The sequence below is a fragment of the Lingula anatina genome, chromosome 2, assembly GCF_051362555.1.
Source record: "Lingula anatina isolate TDL-2025a chromosome 2, LinAna3.0, whole genome shotgun sequence".
In the NCBI taxonomy this organism is placed as follows: Eukaryota; Metazoa; Brachiopoda; class Lingulata; order Lingulida; family Lingulidae; genus Lingula; species Lingula anatina.
Window position 1 is genome coordinate 27666501 of NC_141768.1, and position 20347 is coordinate 27686847.

The window sequence follows — 20347 nt, forward strand, 5'->3', positions numbered from 1 at the left end:
TCAAGGGATTTGTTTGATAGCCACCCCATTTTGATAATATGTAATACTATTGAAATGCGGCAGGGTTTAAAGCGTTATATTGGTTAGATCCAATGTATATACACCTTTTGGCTAGCAAAGAATATGATTAATTAATGTATGGTGCTAAAAATCTAATCTAATTCACAGATTCAATATCCTTCGTCAATTGCTATGAGAGCACTTTGTTATCTGAAAAGGTTGAAAATATAATTAAACCATAAAACAATTGCTATCTAGTTGTCAGTCTGTCAACCTACTTTTAAATTAATTTACTTTTACTAAGTCTTAGGTAATTTTCTTTTTCTCTTTTTTTTTTTATTTCATTTTAATTTGGGAATTGCCATTTGGATGTTAAGAACCAGTGGACATTTTTAAATTTCTGAATCGGTCAGGAAATTTCAATACTTTATCATTTCAACTACCTACATACACCACCCACAACAGATAGTAGTAGGTACAGTACCGACTGTTAACGGCACCCTACACAACCCATATCAGTAAGAAGACTACAGTGCCTGACACCATATGATACATGAATCAGTGGGAACGTCTTCTGGTCCTAGGCATGTAGTTTATACAAATATCAGAGGCTGCAGTTATTTGACTCTATTTTAATGTGAATCACATTTTTTAAGACACTACTGATGCTGACATTCTTGTCAATTGGTTATCAAAAGGGGTTTTAAGGTCAAGAACTACAACCTGAGGGAGGACCACTCTACTGAAATCAACCTGTCATATCGTCTTCATAAGTACCCTTCATGCATTTGCTTTGTGTGGACTCTGTACAAAAAAATATGACATTTTACTTAGAGTTTTTTAAAGTGCCATTCGATATTTCAAAATATCATTGTGGGATTTACAGGAAAAAATATGGAAAATCAAAGATATTTTTGTGGGTTTGTCAACAAAATATACACCTGAAAAGTAATAAACAAATTTGGTAAATATAAAATACTCTATTGTTATGTTTCACAAAAAAAGAAAAAAAAATTGGTATAAATCTGCATTTTCTATAGAAAAAATTCTTTTCATAATAGTGTAACAGAATATCTATGCTACAGTGCAATACGTAATGGAATTACTTGATGGGCAGGGATAAGTGATTATTCAACATCACATGTTGAATGAATGACCTTATGTCATCTTACCCTTTGTACACAAATCACAAGCATGGCTTTTCAATTTTCACCTTCTCTCTCTCTCTCTGTGTGTGTGTGTGTGTGTGTGTGCAGGGCTGTAGCCTCCGGGGGGGCAGGGGGGGCAGCTGCCCCCCCTGGGATTTGAGGTGCAAAAAAAAAAATAATAGCAAAGGTAAAAAAAAATAATTGCAAAGTTGGTATCAATTCTGTGAGAAAATGCACTCATGGCCAATAGACAATCATTCAACAATCTGTTTACAAAGGTGTAATGTTTTTAGCCAACTCAGTTCATGCCAAAAAGCTCACCCTCCCTTAGGGAGCTTTCCCACAATTTCTGACTTCTGATTGAGCAATAAATAACAGTTAAAATGCACCAGAATGTGTGTGTGTGTGTGTGTGTGTGTGTGTGTGTGTGTGTGTGTGTGTGTGTAATGCTCTCTGCATAAATACTCATTTCAAATTGAAATTGTTAAAATTTATAAACAGCCTCTAATTTGAGCTAATTACTTTAAATTTTAAATAACTGGTGTTGAATAAAACAGTACTCAGAAAGGTTCCTGAACCTTTAATCCTCTCATAAAATAATCACTGACAATTGAATTCCAGTGTGTTCCGTTCTTTAAAATGGGTGAAAATGTTCATGTTGTCACATGTCTACTAAAATGAAGGCACATGGAGTCATATTATGACAAAGAAACTGATCCAAACAGCCCAGTTTCAAAATCAGGTCTTTAAATCAACCACACCGAATAGATTTTAAGTAGTTAAATGAAACTAGTTTTACCACTCATCTTTCCAATTTATTGAAAGGAAATGTACATTTCAACCATGTGTAGACAAATGAATAAAAATTACTTTATTTTCAGAGTTAGTACAATATCAACCAATTCTTTTTTTAAATTCTGATTGGCATAAAGAATGTCTTGTCAATAAACAAAATAATGTCACTCACCAAATCAATGCCATTTTTGTTTCACTTTTACACTCAAAATAAACACAGTCACAATTATGTTCATCCCTGTATAAATCCACATGAAATGATGATAATATATGCATAAAACAAGGTCAGAATGACACACCAGTGGAAGTTATCATGAGATATGAATACTGTCTGATCCAAATGTACCTCCTGTGAAATGTGGTAATAGTGATGCTTGTGTCAAATTGTATACCGCTCTTGCATTGTCCATTTAGCTTGTCAATGACTCTCTCCCTTTTTACCAGCCACCTGGAATATTTAGCATTTTAAAAGGTTACGATTTAATTGAGCAAGCCAAAATATTTAAATATGAAGGAAAAAAAAGAAAAAAAACTGCGTAATTTCAGTGCAATGTGAGCAAGTAAAACATGTCAACGTAGTGCTTTACAGAGAAAACTTTTGCAAAGGGATAGTGAAAAGGCTTTTTAATCTTCTAAATCTTTCTCTTATCTTTTTAGATAATACAATCTTATATTTCAAAACCATATCACAAGTTATGAAAGCAATACGAATGCTCATACTGCACTTTTATGAGAAGTGTAACTGCAATGATTGAATGTACTATTTACTCTGAAATGAAAAAGGCTTTAAAATAGATATCTATAAGATATTTCTGACTTTGAAACTCAATGTAAGTTATGAATGTCTAAAAGTGACCAAAAGTTGTAACACTTGGAAAATCAATTGTAAAATTAAACTAAGACTGCATTCCCACAGATTTAGATCGATCCATATGGATCGACCTAACACCCTGGGGGTCCACGCTAAATTGCTGTCAGCCGAGCGTGTTAATTACCCCCTTACAGCTTTTAGTAGGCGGGACAGATATTTAAGCCGGCTAAGCCAACAGCAATCTAGTGAGACTCCCCATGGGGATAAATCGATCTAAAAATCTGTGGGAATACAGTCTTAGTCTTGTATCACACACTCACCCTCTTAAAAGCTGCCATATCAGTTTTGCCAACAGGTGTTCCATAGACTGTGAAAGCATCTACTTGAGTGACTTCTGTACCTGCCTGGTTATCCTTGATAAATATCTAAAACAAGGCAGCAAAGCTGTCAAATGTACAGACAAAAAGCAGAAAATAAAGATGCTGAAAATAAGTCATTTTGTCAATTTTGAAACAATAATTAATGTTTATAACAGCACAATCAATCAACATTAAATTTGAATCATGCAGGACGGGAAACATGATCAATAAGATTACAGTTTCAGGACCTTGAGAGTTGAAATTCACATAATAAAAATCCCAATATATGAAAAATTATGACTGTGCATAAAATAATATTACATAATGTTTAATGGCATAAACACCAATACTATTGCTTATGTGGAAATACAGAAAATGTACAGAGCTTCAGGTGGGTGAGAGTTAAAAGCCACACCCTTAAAATGCCAGTGTTTGAAAAATAAAAAAATTTAAAAAGAATACATAATAATATTCTGATAAAGCTGCTGTTCAAACTTTAAATTCAACTGTCTCAACATGATATAAATATTGGGGACAATAAGGCACTGCAGGGAATCTCAACATGTGTGTTTTATCTAATCTCATTTAATGGCCACTTAAAACTTAATTAGGCAAGTGACTTAACAGTTCTGACATTAGCTGGTAATTACCTAAGGGACAATTACAGACTGACCACCCACTGTAGCAATATGGCACCAAATAAAGATTATGTGAAATAATGCACAAAATAAAATATTGTCCATTTTGATGCAATAATACATTACGGTAAAGTGCCATGAATTTCGAACGGCTCTTGAATTTCGAACGATCTTAAAATCGGCCGTCTGGAGTTTTTTCTGGACCATGAATTTCGGCCAGTAAGCAATTTTGCGCGATCTTCATTTCGTGAATTTCGTACACCTTAAAATCGGCCACCGGGCTATTCTCGCGCTTATAAAGTTCTAACAGTCGGCAATGTTGCCCTAGCGTACCTTTACCTGAGTACTACGTGTGCGGCCCAAGGTGCAAGTTAACGATCAGTACAGTTAGTTTAGGACGCTAAACAACATTGTCATATCCATTCATTCAGATAACAGAAGAATCTATTAAGAGTTATACTGTCGGGCTGTTGTTTCTTTACCGCAGTATTCGGTGTGAGATAGCGATCGGTAGTTTTGCTGAGGCGAACAATAGCATTGTTAACAGTAGAGACTTCAGTAACAGAACAAAAGAGCAATATTAAGAGCTGCAATAAAGATTACCATTATTGCTTTCTTGTCTCGCTCAGATCGTTCACGATCTCCCGCTGACGATCTTCCGCTAATGAAGTCCCTTGAAATGTACAAATGAAATGAAAAATATTTTTAAAAATCATAAATTCCAATGGGGAGGGATGGAGGGTTAAAAACAATCGAGAACGATCTCCGGCTGACGATCTGCCGCAAACGAAAGCCACTGAACGAGTATGAGCTTTCTCGTTTCACTCGGATTGCGACGCTGACGATACGAAAATTGCGTTCTCGTCTCGCCCTTTGGCTTACGAAGTCCCTTTAACAAATATGAAAATTGCCTCCTGGTCTCTCTCGGATTGCGAACAATCTCTCGCTGAAAATTTGAAATTTTCCTTTTTGTCAATCAGCTTTGTCAGTTGCCGTGCGTATGAAGGTCCGGAAGGTGTCCAATTTCACAAATTGGCCTGTAGTTTGCTTAGTGTTTTGTACCGCATGAAGGTCACTCTTGTCACTGCTGCATACGGCGTGGAATGTGTATCTTAAAGTTCATAGAAACATTTTAATGTGTTTTGTAAGCTTTAGGAAGTAGTTTCGTCGTGACTGAATATCAGCGTACACTACAAAGTAGTACCATTCATCTGTGACGCATCATAAAAGCTAGGTACGTCAAATTACTCTAAGAAAATTTCTTACAACGTCCACGGCTGTCCCGACAAGCCAAGACGTCATTAAAAAAAAGTCGCAAGCCGTCTAGCCGTCTTTGAAAATATAGGCCGTCCGGTGATGTCAGCGGCCGTCCAAATTGCCTTGCTCATAAGGGTATATTTATTTAACAAGGGGCTTACTGACTTCACCCAGCTTACATGCGGGTGCATGCCTCCCAAAATTATATTAAAGGATAAAATTGTAATATATCTAAGTTTAATTGTTTGTAAATTTTGTAAAAATTGCCCATGTCACCCCGTTAGTTTGGAGGGTAAAGCTGGATCAAGTCCGTGTCAAAATTCTTTGAAACTTTGCAGGAAAAATCACTCTTCCTTTGTTTCTCTGGCTCCTTGTTTAGCCCGATGATCAGATTTATCTAGTGCCCCCAGGTCTGCTGGAGGAGCTCTTTGAAATAACACACAAGTCGGACTTCAGATGGTAACTAGTATTGTTTACCTCAGTTCTGTGAAAGCAAACGAGAAGGGTGTCAGAACAATGGTGCATATATAAATTATACAGAGAATTTGTACATTCAGGTGACATTAACTTATAATCGAAGGGGATTTTCGATAATATTCCTTGAAAAGTACACTAGATTAATAGAGAATAATATCATGGTTGGCCAAAAAATTATATACGCACAGTGTATCCGTGCGTATGCCTGGTTACGCCCCTGTCGCAAACCAGCAAACCATATCCTGCTGACTACATGAAAATTGCCACCTAGCATGGACAAAAAGTCCAAGCTTCTATGCTTGCTCGGATCGCTGACGATCTCTTGCTGACGAATATAGTAACGAAGTCCCTTGAACTAGTGTGGAAATTGGCTTATTGTCGCGCTCAGATCGCTCACTATCTCCCATTGACGATCTTCCAGTCCCTTGAACGAATATAAAAACTGCCTTTTCGGTTTACTCTAGATTACCTCGCGTTTGTTTGAAGATGGTTTCAATGACAAAACGTACACGCTTTTCAAATGCGTACATTGACGCAACTATGCGCCAGGAAATTAGTTGCTGCTGCTGGTTAAGATTGGGTTGCCTGAGCGAAAAAAAAAAAAAACGGCCCTGCACCCCCCCCCCCCCCCCCAAACCTAGTATATTTGATCGCAGACAACAATCAGCGGTCATCTTGGTCGCAGCGCACGACGGAGAGAGACCGTAATACACAGTAATACACAGTTCGGCGAAGGCTACCTGTGCGCCGCACATACCGATCTGCGGTCGTAGTAGCCTTCCTGCACGGAGGAGAGGCCGTAGTGCCGAGGCCGGCTTCTGCAGGGAAGGCTACGTATGCGTCGGAGAAACCGACCCGCGAACGGCGAGATGAGGACGAATTCGCGCGTAAAGCTCCGCCCGACTTTAACGGTAAAGGCAACGAACCTGGTCGCGGAAGACACTTATCGCAGATGAAGGCTACCTGCACGTGCGCCATAGACACTGATCGGCTGTCTTCTCAGTTTCAGTGCACGGAAAGGAGCAACGGTAACACTAAGCTTCCATAGTAAAGGTTATCTGGCCGTGGCAGACGCTAATCGTCGGCCGTCTCTCCCTCCGTCCACTCCCGTTCTGAGCGCCAGGATCGTTTTTGAAAAACGACACTAGTTTCTGGCTGCCAGAATCGCTTTTGAAAAACGACACTACTGATAACGATGCTGTTTTGCGGCCCTAGACAACAGTACCGCTCTATCTATGGGCCATACACAGTGATCGGGTGAAAGTACGTGTATACCTTTGGTCGCAATTACCGACACTCACACAATCATACATTATGGTAACTCTAAATAGATCGTCGGGAGAAGGCCTAGCGACGAACAGACAACTTCCGGTCAAAATTGACAGAATTCCATGAAATTCGAACTTTTGGAAGTTCTGAGCACCTCCATTTCATGAATTTCGGCCAGAACGATCTTTTCCCAAATTTAATTATTTTCTACTGTTCGAAATTCATGGCACATTACCGTATGCTTCACTGCATAGTCAACATCAAATTATAATTATACACAACAGGTTATACTGATGAAAGTAAAAGCATAAGGATTCAGGCCCATGAGAGTTAAAGTTCATACTTAGAAAATGCCAGAATGAGAAATCTAAAATTTCACAAAAAATGCGTAATTACAATAACAAATGATAATCCAATAGAGCTGGTTTTCTAGAGCTGGATGTCAATCTTAAAAATCATTCCTGTAAAAATAGTAACGGGTCATTCCATATCAACTCATCCAGCGAGGGTTCCCTCCATCAAGAAACTTGCTGATTTTCACATATTTTGTAGATATTATGGGGACTAGAAAAAACCTAAAATTTTAGATTGATATCTCGACTGGTTTCAGAGTTATGACGCTCCAAAGTTGGGCCCAGCTGAGGGCTTGCTGTGCCTCACATGAATCTAGGTCATGGTGACCTAGTTAAGCAAAACAATATAACAACAGTTCTAAATATAACATTGCTTTGTAGCTTTCATGACTTTATAGTTTAACATTTCAGGAATCCAACTATCATACTGATAATGATCTGGCATATTTTAAATGCATTTAATTTTTACTTTGAAAAGTCCTTGTCATTTTTTCAAAATGAAAGATACCCCACCCATTTGGTTACATGCCTATACGTCCCCGCACCGATACTCCCCCGCACCAGTACATCCCTGCACCAATACTTCCCTGCACTGATACTCCCCCCACAATTACAGATATACTGAGGGGGAGTATCTGTGCGGGGAAGTACCGGTGCAGGAATCTATGGGTGTGGGGTTGTATTGATGCGCATAATACAAAAAATTACTAAGGAGGATTATCTGTGCGAAGGAGTATCAGTGCGGGGGAGTAACGGTGCGGGGGAGTATCAACATGACCCCACTCATTTAAACTAATTTTTCTCAATGTCTCCAAATGGACAGGTGTTTTTGATTCATCTCATTTAAAAGAGGAGACTTTGAACTTAAAAGTGAAAGTGTTAAATCAATTTGTATATTTTGGAGACAAAAGTAATAATGCATTATAAGAAAATATGTGATATGGTCTATTGCATAGTCACTGAAGCAGAACTATATACTATCAAACACCCAAATTTAGAAATATCTACAATAGTTTACATATTATCTTTCAGAATAAATTTCCTATGATGTTGTTATACTGTAAGATATTATTTTTGGTGTAAATGAAATTATTTTATACAGTTATTCTTTAATTGTTGACATCCCAGCTACAGACTAGTTTTCAAGTCTCCATGCAGATACCAGCATGTTGTGTTATGTCATTTCAAAAATACTTACAGCTAAAGAAATAGCCATATCATGCATCTGCCCAAAAACTTGGTTTTATTATAATGTTTATGTTTTTTATTTTTGTAGGTCAGAAAAGTTACGTTTAGCATCCAAACCCAATATAGAGGTACAAATAATGTCACAGGCATGCTGTCAAAAAATATTCAATGCTTGGATTAGAAACTCAGTTTGGTAATTTTTATGGTCCCACATGAAGAAAAGTTTGTATCTAAGTTTCACCATCCTGAAACCACTTGAATGAAAATTAATCCATGGTCTAACCCTAATGTTACAGTCACAAATGAAAAACTTCCTAACTGTGAAATTTGAAAATTTAATCAGTGCTGATTTTCTTTTTTTAATCTATTTTTTACAATTCTTTACCTGATAGATCTATATTGCACATGCCGTATCAGACAAGTTAGGTGAATTACAGTAAATCTCACAACATTTTCTAAAAATTTAGAAAATGTAACTAGCACAGGGTTTATGCCCAGGGCAATTTAAACTCATACCTGGAAAATATTTCATGCAAAATAATCTGAACAGTATCTGTTTTTTAGTCTAATGAATCTGATACGGTGAAGAATATTTTTTGCTGAATGGAGCATACCATGTTCCTAAGGTTGTATGTTATCACAACTGGAATTTAATCCTCTTTTGTATTATCTTATTTCAGTGTTTTTCTTAGTTCAGATATCAGAATATTTTTAGCTTGTTGAAAGCTCACTTAGCTGATGTTTTCTAGATACATAATTTTGTCTCCTAAAATTACATTTTTGATTCCTGTAATTTTTGATTCACTGTTTTTCTGAGTAAAAATATTTTAAGTCCTGAAATCTTTGCTTCCCTACGTTTTTGTCAGTAACAATATTCACGGTTAGATCAATTTCAGAATTACTAAATAATCTTAATCTTTATGTTTATAAATTAAATGTATAATGAATTTAAAAATATGAAGCACAAGCATGACAACATTTGGTAAATAAAGGGCCTATATTCATGTCAAATTATGTAGCTGTCTTAACATTAAAGAACAAGGCAGCAAAGCTGTCAAATGTACAGACAAAAAACAGAAAATAAAGATGCAAAATAGGTCATTTTGTCAATTTTGATGCAATAATAAATAATGCTTATAATAGCACTGTCAGTCAACACTGAATTTTAATCATGCACAACAGGTAAAATGGTCAATAACATGAGCGGACCCAGAGATATTTTCTGACAGTATTCCAAAGTATCTATTTTGATCCATCCTCCATTTTGATGGTCTTCCAACAGAAGAAAAAATAGATACCAGGCAATAAAAACTTAATAACCTGACTGTCTTCCGGAAGACCCAGAAGATGGTCTCAATCTACCCTTTCAATAAGATTACAGTTTCAGGACCATGAGTTTAAATTCACATGATGAAAGTCTCAATATTTGAAACAAGGCAGCAAAGCTGTCAAATGTACAGACAAAAAACAGAAAATAAAGATGCAAAATAGGTCATTTTGTCAATTTTGATGCAATAATAAATAATGCTTATAATAGCACTGTCAGTCAACACTGAATTTTAATCATGCACAACAGGTAAAATGGTCAATAACATGAGCGGACCCAGAGATATTTTCTGACAGTATTCCAAAGTATCTATTTTGATCCATCCTCCATTTTGATGGTCTTCCAACAGAAGAAAAAATAGATACCAGGCAATAAAAACTTAATAACCTGACTGTCTTCCGGAAGACCCAGAAGATGGTCTCAATCTACCCTTTCAATAAGATTACAGTTTCAGGACCATGAGTTTAAATTCACATGATGAAAGTCTCAATATTTGAAACAAGGCAGCAAAGCTGTCAAATGTACAGACAAAAAACAGAAAATAAAGATGCAAAAAAGGTCATTTTGTCAATTTTGATGCAATAATAAATAATGCTTATAATAGCACTATCAGTCAACATTGAATTTTAATCATGCACAACAGGTAACATGGTCAATAACAGGAGCGGACCCTGAGATATTTTCTGACAGTATTCCAAAGTATCTATGTTGATCCATCCTCCATTTTGATGGTCTTCCAACAGAAAAAAAAGATACCAGTCAATATAAACTTAATAACCTGACTGTCTTCCGGAAGACCGAGAAGATGGTCTCAATCCACCCCTTAAATAAGATTACAGTTTCAGGACCATGAGAGACCAAAGTCACATGATGAAAGTCTCAATATTTGAAAAATGATGATAGTGCATAAAATAATATTACATTTTATAACATTATTATGTTTATTTAAAGACATAAAAAACAACTGCTTATGTGGAAATACAGAAAATGTGCAGAGCCTCAGGTGGATGAGAGTTAAAAGTCACAAATGCAGTGTTTGAGAAAAAATTATAAAGGAAACATAACAAAACTAGAAAAGCACTCCGAGAGTGCAGACCTCTGCCAAGGCAGCAATTGTTGATTATTATTGATTGATTATTGAGCCAGACCACCACCAAAAACTAATCATTGTCCTCTTTGACCCACTTCTGACAGTTCCTGAAAATTTCAGCAAAATCGGTCCATAACTTTTGAGTTATGTTGATGACAGACAAACTATAACCTCCTAGGCAGAGCCTGGGGTAAATATAATTCCAATGAAGCTGCTATTCAAACTTTTAATCTTCAAGTTTGATATATATATATATATATATATATATATATATATATATATATATATATATATATATATATATATATATATATATATATATAATTACCTGCATAATTTACCTGTATAATTATCACTGCTTCCTTTTATTTATCTAGCAGAGAGCTTAACCTTTGGCAGTTTACAGGGAAATATCAACAAGTGTGCTTTATGTAATCTCATTTAATGGCCTATTAATTAGGCAAATGATTTTATAACTTAGCTAAGTGATACCCAAGGGAAATTTATAGACTGACCCTCTCAAAGGTCTTTCAGGCCCATAAGTCACATCTTAAGAAAAGGACAAAACAATAATGCACAAAATAGGTGGCTACCAATTCTGATGCAATAATACATTATGTTTAACTGCACAGTCAACATCAAATTTTAATTATGCACAACAGGTAACACCAACAAAAGTAAAAGCATAAGGCTTCAGGCCCATCAAAGTTCAAGTTTATACTTAGAAAGTGCCAGAATGAGAAAAATGAAATTTTCACACAAAATTGCATAAATTCAATAATAAATGATAACCCAATTGACCTGGCTTTCTAATTTGAACTACATGCCAATCCTAAAAATCATACTTGTAAGTTAAAAATAATAATAAGTTACACAGTTTTCTTTTCATAATGTTTGCAGTAGCAGTGCAAAAAAATTGTTGTCAATTTTGATGTACCATTACATAATAAATTACAGAATAATTGTCACCAATTTTTGATTATTGACTATAAATAGCATGGACATGTAGAAAATTTGATTACCATCCGACTTCATGTCTATGGGAGCTCCGAGTCCCACAATGAATATGCCAAAGAGATAATAAATATTTCACTCAAATGTATAACTTCCAGAAAAAGAAGCCAATAAGACTGCTTTTCCAACTCAGGCTGCATTTTAGTCCAGTGTTCCTTTTTTAAAGGTTTGACAGTCATAAGTAACACGGTTTTCCCATAATGGTCATCATGGCAGCAGCACCAAAAATTGTGTTTTCTTCTATTTTGATGCAACATTACATAATGCTTAACAGCATAATGACCATCAATTTTTAATAATAGAATATTAGTAACATGGACATTCAGAAAATGTGACAAGCAAAGGTCTTCAGGATCATGGAACTTCAAAGTCACACCTTGAAAATGCTAATAAGTGAAAAATTAAATTATCACAAAAAACTGTTTAATTGCCAGAAAAAATTACCAAACAGACTGCATTGTCTACTGAAGCTGTATTTTAGACCCATGTTTCTTTCCTGTAAGTTTGAGAACAGTAAGTGACATGATTTTCCTTAAATAGTCATCATGGGAGCAGTGCCCAAAATAGGGGTTTCTTCAAATTTTGATGCAACATTACATTATGTTTAACAGCATGATGACCATCAATTTTTAATAATAGAATATTAGTAACATGGGCATTTAGAAAACGTGACAAGCAAAGGTCTTCAGGATCATGGAACTTCAAAGTCACACCTTGAAAATGCCAATATGTGAAAAATTAAATTTTCACAAAAAACTGTTTAACTGCCAGAAAAAATTACCAAACAGACTGCATTGCCTACTGGAGCTGTATTTTAGTCCCATGTTTCTTTCCTGTAAGTTTGAGAACAGTAAGTGACATGATTTTCTTTAAATGGTCATCATGGGAGCAGTGCCCAAAATAGGGGTTTCTTCAAATTTTGATGCAATATTACATAATGTTTAACAGCATAATGACCATTAATTTTTAATTATAAAATATTAGTATCATGGACATTCAGAAAATGTGACTAGCAAAGGTCTTCAGGCCCATGGAACTTCAAAGTCACATCTTGAAAATGCCAAAATGTAAACAAGACAGCACTGTTCTGAAATGGGTTTATTTCCGTTTTTAACACTTTTTTAACATAAAACAAAATAAACATTTTACTGCCATTTTTTATGACCAACTAAGAAAATTGATGAGATGAGAAAAGTATCAATAGAACAGTGTTAAATGTCCAATTTCCTCCATTCTGAGATTCTGAACATAGTGGATGATTGAATCTGACAAACTGCAATGATATGAGTTTATTTCCGTTTTTGACACTTGATTACACAATACATGATAACAAGTTTACCATCATTTTTACATAATCAACTAACAATGTTGTAAAGATGCAGGAAATGTCAAACAAACACTTTTACGTATCTTATTACTTAGATAATAAGGCTATTAACATGCCTAAGAATTAAATCTGAGGAAATCTGAGGAAATGTGAAAAAACAGCATAACTTCTAAAATAATGCCCCGATTATGCTGATTTTTGAATTCAACCTGTGTTTTAGTAAGACTGACCATTCCTGTGAGTTTAATGACAATTGGGCTTTCTGTTTTTCTTATATTGTGTTTACAGTGTTGCATATATGCTGAACAATTTAAAAAACGCATAACTACTAAAATAGTGGCCCGATCATGCTGATTTTCGAACTTGACCTGCGTTTTAGTAAGATTGATTACTCCTGTGAGTTTCATGACAACAGGCCTAACAGTTTTCCTTAAAATGTGTTTACAAGGTTGCACATATGCTGAAAAGTGAAAAAACAGCATAACTTCTACAATAATGGCCCGATCATGCTGATTTTCGAACTTGACCTGCATTTTATGAATATTCATCAGCTCTGTAAATATAAAGCCAAAAAGTGAAACTGCCTTCCACTTATCGTGTTTACAAGGAAAGTGCACGGCGCCGGCGACGGCATCGGCATCGGCATTGGCATCGGCGACGACAGACGCAGGTGATGGCAATATGTACAGACACATCTGTGTCTGTACATAAAAAATTGAAAATATACACTAGGTACATGTAGCCCCCAACATTAAGATGTAAGATTTAGTCCTTAGTCTGTTCCCATCATCTTAAATCTTGGCCTTTTCATCACCAACTTCAATCTTGGCCTTTTCAAGTCCTACATTGTTTAATTTGAGAATTTCCTTGATGAAATGATACGCCCATGGCTTGCTATTAAATTGGCTGATGAAACTTTATGCCACATGATGTGATAAAAAGGTGCATTGTCTGTTAGTGCCTAGTATTACTGCCATCCCATGATATGCAAATGAAGGCATTTACCACATCATATATAAATAAGTTTTAATCCAATGCAACTTGTTATTGCACAATTAAAAGACAAACTTAACACAGAAGGATGTTGTGGAAATTCTGCTTTTGTGCTATTGTTACTGCCTTCCTGACAAGTGTGAACTTCTGTTTCACTTGTGATGCTAGCCAGGTAAGTCAGCATGAATTGAATTTACTGATATAACAAAAGGCCTATGTTCATATGAGAGTTTGGGTTTATGGGTTTCCTTCACAGGCCTACCCAACTACCAGACTCAGCACCGAATGATCCTGAATTTACTGGTATATCGCACCACACTACCCGTTTTCAAGGTGTCTGTCAGTACACGCTTCGAAGTATCACTTATTGCGTTCACTTTTTGGGCAAAAAATCCCACTAACATTTAGTTGACAAAATTATATTTCACAAAAAATGTAAAGGTCACTTATCTTATAATTTTAAAAGGGACTTTGACTAACTTATCTTGACTTTTAACTAGTTAAAATTTCTATGAGGAAATTGAAAGTACCCACAACGTTTATTGAGTCAGATTGTTATCAAAATCATTTTGTAGTTTGTACTGGAATTTTCAAACATTTTCATAACAAGCTGCTGCTCATATAATTATATAGTGAATATATAATTCACAAAGATATGCTTTAATATTTCAACATAGAAATAAAAGTGAATAATTTTTAAAACCTTAAACTTCATATGTGCATTTTTGACCTGACAGGACATTAGAAACCTCCATAAACAGTATGTGAAGACAATGGTGGAACCATTTTCAAGAGGGAAATACCGTAGGTATCTTCAACATTGGATTCAACATTTTCATAGGGGCGAGACAAAGGGGAGGGGGGGGGAGAAGGAATATTACCCACAGAAAAAAAATTTATAAAAAATGTTCAGATACCTAAATTGTTTAAAAGGAAAAGGTGAAGCAGATATTAGGAATCAAGAAAAACTGAACTCCTGATTAAAATCAATTTTAAAAAAATCGTCCCCTGCACCTAAAAAAAAATTGTCTTTATTCCTATAAATAACCATGTTCTGATATTATAAATGAATTTTGCTCCTAATTATTTGTCACAAAAGAAACATCAAATCCCTTAAGTCATTTTAAACTAAATTATCAAATTTAAAATTGAATAAAACATGGAATCCAAGTGCAGACATAGGTCAAGCAATAATTGGTGATAAGGAGAAAATTGCCTTTTTTCCCTAGGAAAATTCATTTTGGTGGGATAATCCTGGAGTTGGCCTTTAAAAAACTTTATTCCTGTTTTTGATTGTCATTTGTTTTCTATTTATTATTTTTTCAGTTTTCTTCTAAAAAATTTCACCATTAATTCATTGAAATTTAATTTAATTTCATATGTATAAAATTCCACACCTTTGTGAGTTCAAGAAAAGAAGACTCCACCTTTAAAATGAAGAGGTAAAATATCTCTGTTCAAATGACAATACTAAGAGTTTATGAGTCATGGTAATCTATTTGCTTTAATGACTTGAAAGTCTATTATACACCTTCCTTCATTGAATTTTTAAGTTCTACATAAGAACTATTATTTTAAGTTCCAGTTTTTCATGTCCGTTCATCTGAGGGCCATTACAAACTCTCCTTCAACCAAGCCAAACAAGCCTGCATTGAACATGGTGCCAAAGTTGCAACACCATACCAAATGCGTGCTGCATGGGAGGACGGGCTAGGTTTCTGCGCATGGGGTTGGGCATCTGATCAGAAAATCTATCTCCCCACCCGTTATCCTTCAGATGGCTGTTATAGTCGAAGAGCCCTTACAACTTTGCCGAAAAATGCTAACTGGAAGTCAGACGTATATTGTTCGTGGTAACTTGAATGTGAACATACTACATGTATAACACATATTTGGCTGCCATTAATTGCTGAATAAATAGTAGAAGTAATAAATAATAGAAGCAAATATGTTTTTCACTGATTTTGCATTGCAGTTAGACCTAAGGCAGACCCCTAATTAAGATTTAATTTCTGGACCAATGGACACTGTATGAATAAAAATAGTTTTTGCTATCGAACTGATGTAAGCCTAACCAAAGCAACTGAGAACAATAACTTCTTGACGTAGATTTTCACTAATAAGTGTCTATATTAAGTAACACACTTTGCATTTTATTTGCATTGATAATTGATGGCAGTGCACAAAATGTGCCGATTTTTTCCTTTTTTGTAGATTTTGATTTTGAGAGTTCAAATCCACACACTAAAAATCCCAATACATGAATAATGATGACAGTGCACAAAATAATATTACACTAGAAGATCTATCTGGATTTAGAAGCAGAAAAGAGTACACCAAATAAAGGCATAACTTCATCAAAACTGAACCCATCAAGCTGATTTTCAAACTAAACCTGTACTTTAGTAAGATTGATCACTCCTGTGAGTTGAAAAAAAAAAAGACATATCAGTTTTCCTTGAAATGTGTTTAACTTATCAGTGTTCCATGTATGCTGAAGAAAGAAAAAAAAATGCAGCATAACTTTTGTAAAAAAAAGTCAAAGCAAGCTGATTTTTCAAACTAGACCTGTATTTTAGCAAGAATGATCACTCCTTTGAATTACAAGACAATAGGCTGATTGGTTTTCCTTGAAAAATGTTATCAGTATTGCATGTATGTTGAAAAAAGTGAAAAAACACCATAACTCCGATAAAAATGGCTTGATCACACTGATTTTTTAACATGACCTGCGTTTAATAAATATTCATCAGTATAAGTTTCAAGCCAAAAGGTACAATGGTTTTCCACTTATCGTGTAATCGGTGTTGCATATATACTGAAAAAAAAATGAAAAAAAAAACAGCATAACAGGTAAAAATGGCCTGATCATGCTGATTTTCGAACTTGATTCTGCCTATTATAAACATTCATCAGTTCTGTTAATTTCAAGCCAAAAAGTAAAATGGTTTTCTACTTATCGTTTTATTGGTGAAAGTGCACGGTGACCGCGACAACAGACACATATCTAAAATGCTTGATGTTTCAAGTTCTCTAACAGATGACAACTATGCTATTATGTTAAAATTATCACAATACTAAGTAAATTGTTCAATTTCCAAATTAACTTAACAAACACTGAACAGTTGTGTTATACAAAACTGTTTACCCCCTTTCAACTATTTCTTCTTTCTTTTATTTTCTGAAATTGCAGAGCTAAAGGATATAAAGGTCATCACTGCAAAAACTAAGATAGAAAACACATTAAAAATATATGTATAAAAAACATGTATTGAACTTACCGTTAAATTTTGCACATTCTGATACTTGACATATCTTAGATTTACAATGCCGCCTTCTTTTATGTCGTCTGGTGTCAGTCTGAAGATACAAAGTGCATAATTCATTTCTGAACTTTAATGAAATGCATTTTCTGGAATTCTTTTAACCTTTTATAATGGAAAACAGATGCCTTATAGAGTTAAAGTGTAAATGATGATGCATTGATTATTCTTGCAATAATTTTCATATCAGGCTAATTGTCTTTTCAAAGTTTTCTTGTTTTTGACTTACTCGAAGGATTGCACTGGCTCCATACTTTCTGCAGAATCAAAGTCCATTGTTTTTGGTTGATTTATAAAGATTTTAACATTCTTTGGTCCCTTATCTGAAATATAATTTTTTAAAAATTCAAAGTATAAATAAGAGTCAACATAAAAATCTGCAATTTACAAGCACTCTCAAGAACTTTTAATATAAAAATAGCACTATTTACATAATGTACAAACCTCTCATGATACTCCACTGTTTCAGGAATATAGTTGAACAAAATATTAAAAGATAAATTGCAAATGTAGAATGCAAATTTAAAAGCAGCCTTTCTATAAGAGCATCACTGCCACATATATTACATGAAGACTGCCTTGTATTATTGATTATATCTGAATAAATCTGCAATGCATTTCAACCAAAGACCTGTTAAAAGCATTTCATTTCAGGGAAATTGGCATGTGTAACAATCCATCTTCTAGAATAATCTATTTAAAACACTACTTACCTGGAGGCCCATATAGCTTGAAAGAATGCAGTTTCACTGGTTGTGAAAATTCCCCAGCAATAATCAGCTGTGAAAATTAATAATAATGTATAGATAACATCCAACGCCTTATAGAACAATTTAACAAAGTTAACCAATATTTAATCATACTAACATACTGTAAATTACAGTGTATGCAATACATACCCAGTCTAAGAGATGTTATGTGACCATGGCAAGATATAAGCTTTATTCTGCTCTAGAGCTGTTTTCTCAGTGAAATGTGAGACATTCTCTCGCTATGTATGTCAAATCTCCTGTAATATATACTAGTATGCTCTTAACACAATTGCTGACCCTGGAGGTGTTCTAGCATATATCCCATGGATGACAGTATATTATCTCACACATAAAGGCAAATTCTTCCTACCTGTTCATCACAGTCAGACTCAAGATGACCACTGCCTGACAATAAGTCTGAGAATGGATGGTCATCTGATTCATTAAGACATTCGCAACCACCTTTCAGAAAGAACGATGACAAATCAATCTGCAAATAAAAAAAGATGCCATAGGTAAATCATGAATAGCATTTAGTTTATTCTTATCATGAGCAATAAGAAATTGCGCAGTAAATGTCTGCAGTTATCAGCCACTTTCATCATGGAGTAAGTGATCAGGGTTGTTATTGGAGGTAATACCTTTCAATTTCTTGTAGCACTTGATAAGATTCAGACAAATATTTTTCATGTTTTACATTAAGTGTATACAGAGCTGATAAAAATTTTCTCAAGTTTGCCAAAGCCAAAATGTATTTTGATCAGTAATATCACTGTTCCCATAACCTGCACAACCACTTAAATCTTCCAACCCAAACAGATTTTTCTAAAATATCTTTATATAATATCCTCAAAATATTAAAACATTAAGAATTTGTAAGAATTCAATTGTGACAGAACGTATTACAGTTCTATTAAAGACAAGCTTGCCTTCCATCTGTGTTTGTTAAAGTCTTAAAAAGTAAACTTAAGTCATAAGTAGATTATGAAATGTCTTACATGGCCCTGTACTGTAGTATCTTCCCCTTCTCCATTTTCTGAATCTCCACCATACCACTTCTTGATCTTTTCCTCCAAACCCGCAGGATCCGCACCTTTTTGGCTATCAATTTTAGCCTGACTTTTGAAAAATATAAATGTTGGCATAGCAGAGATGCCATTTCTGGCTGCAGTTTCCTGTAAAAAAAAAAAAGAACTGTCTTTAACACATTATTTTTATATCTTAAAAATAAGAAACCAGTCTAAATATATTAAACTATTGTTAAATAAAAGTTCCAGTATCAGAGTTATCCATATTATCATTTTATTGGATGACTGACAACATTCAATCACTTGTTAATTTAAAGAAGCATAATGAAATGCAGCATTCAATTACATAGTACTCTGTACTTTAAATATAAAGGTGATCCTTGATCAAGTTACATAAATGCATAATATACATAAGCATTGTATAAGGACGAAATAAAAATGGAATATAGTTAAAAATTATTGAAAAAAAATTATAAACAAGGCACTGAATGGCAAAAAGGTGTGAAGTTGATAATGTGGTGTAAATAATAAGAAAAAAGTTTCAAAAATTAATCATAATCTACACTATCTGGCACCTACAATTTGCCAATGCTAAATAAATATGTGTATGAAACCTGTGATTTTCTTTTCTTTTACAAACCTACCTGGCACACATCTACATCCACCTTTAAAAACACGGCATTGGGATACTTTACTGCCAACTGTTCCACTATTGGAGCAATATTCCTACACGGCCCACACCTACAAAAATTACAAATAAAACACAAAGGATTTTTTAAGTCCCATAAGTATTTTTTTTTTCGTTATTATTCATATCAGTGACAAAGGAAAATTTTGTGAATAAAACAATGTTTAAAATTGAGGATACTATTACAAAACATTATTGACAAACGGCAGAAACACGCCGTTCTTTACACCAGAGATATCTATGCGAAGAAAACAATAGGTAGGCACAAAACAAAATACATTGGAGTGGGGATTGTACCGGCCGGATGCAAAACACTTACCATGTGGCAAAGAAATCAACTACCACCAGTTTGGTACCTGCGTTTTTCAGTTCTAGCTGAAAGTCCTCGTCTTTCTGTATTTGTTTCACCGCCCCTGCCATTACAAAAAGATCAAAACAACTAAATTATAATCTTTATTACAGCAAGTCACAAATATCGCGCTGAATCACAGCCTCGTTTCGACTTAGAAA

General features: G+C 34.7%; 2 protein-coding genes across 2 annotated transcripts; one reads left to right on the forward strand and one right to left on the reverse strand.

The window, feature by feature from the left end:
• Nucleotides 1-1716: 1716 nt before the first annotated feature.
• Nucleotides 1717-20329, reverse strand: LOC106181446 (thioredoxin-like protein 1). Its single transcript, XM_013565822.3, has 9 exons — nucleotides 20157-20329; nucleotides 19794-19890; nucleotides 19120-19296; nucleotides 18492-18611; nucleotides 18083-18149; nucleotides 17599-17692; nucleotides 17328-17406; nucleotides 3075-3179; nucleotides 1717-2391 (listed from the first exon to the last, which is right to left on the reverse strand). Exons 1-9 carry the CDS (start codon nucleotides 20255-20257, stop codon nucleotides 2362-2364), a joined length of 870 nt encoding a protein of 289 aa, XP_013421276.2. The 5' UTR covers nucleotides 20258-20329; the 3' UTR covers nucleotides 1717-2361.
• On the forward strand, nucleotides 14066-15993 carry LOC147763514 (hyaluronan and proteoglycan link protein 1-like). The gene is made up of 3 exons (XM_087007304.1): nucleotides 14066-14218; nucleotides 14784-14850; nucleotides 15626-15993. Exons 1-3 carry the CDS (start codon nucleotides 14135-14137, stop codon nucleotides 15901-15903), a joined length of 429 nt encoding a protein of 142 aa, XP_086863430.1. The 5' UTR covers nucleotides 14066-14134; the 3' UTR covers nucleotides 15904-15993.
• Nucleotides 20330-20347: the final 18 nt, after the last annotated feature.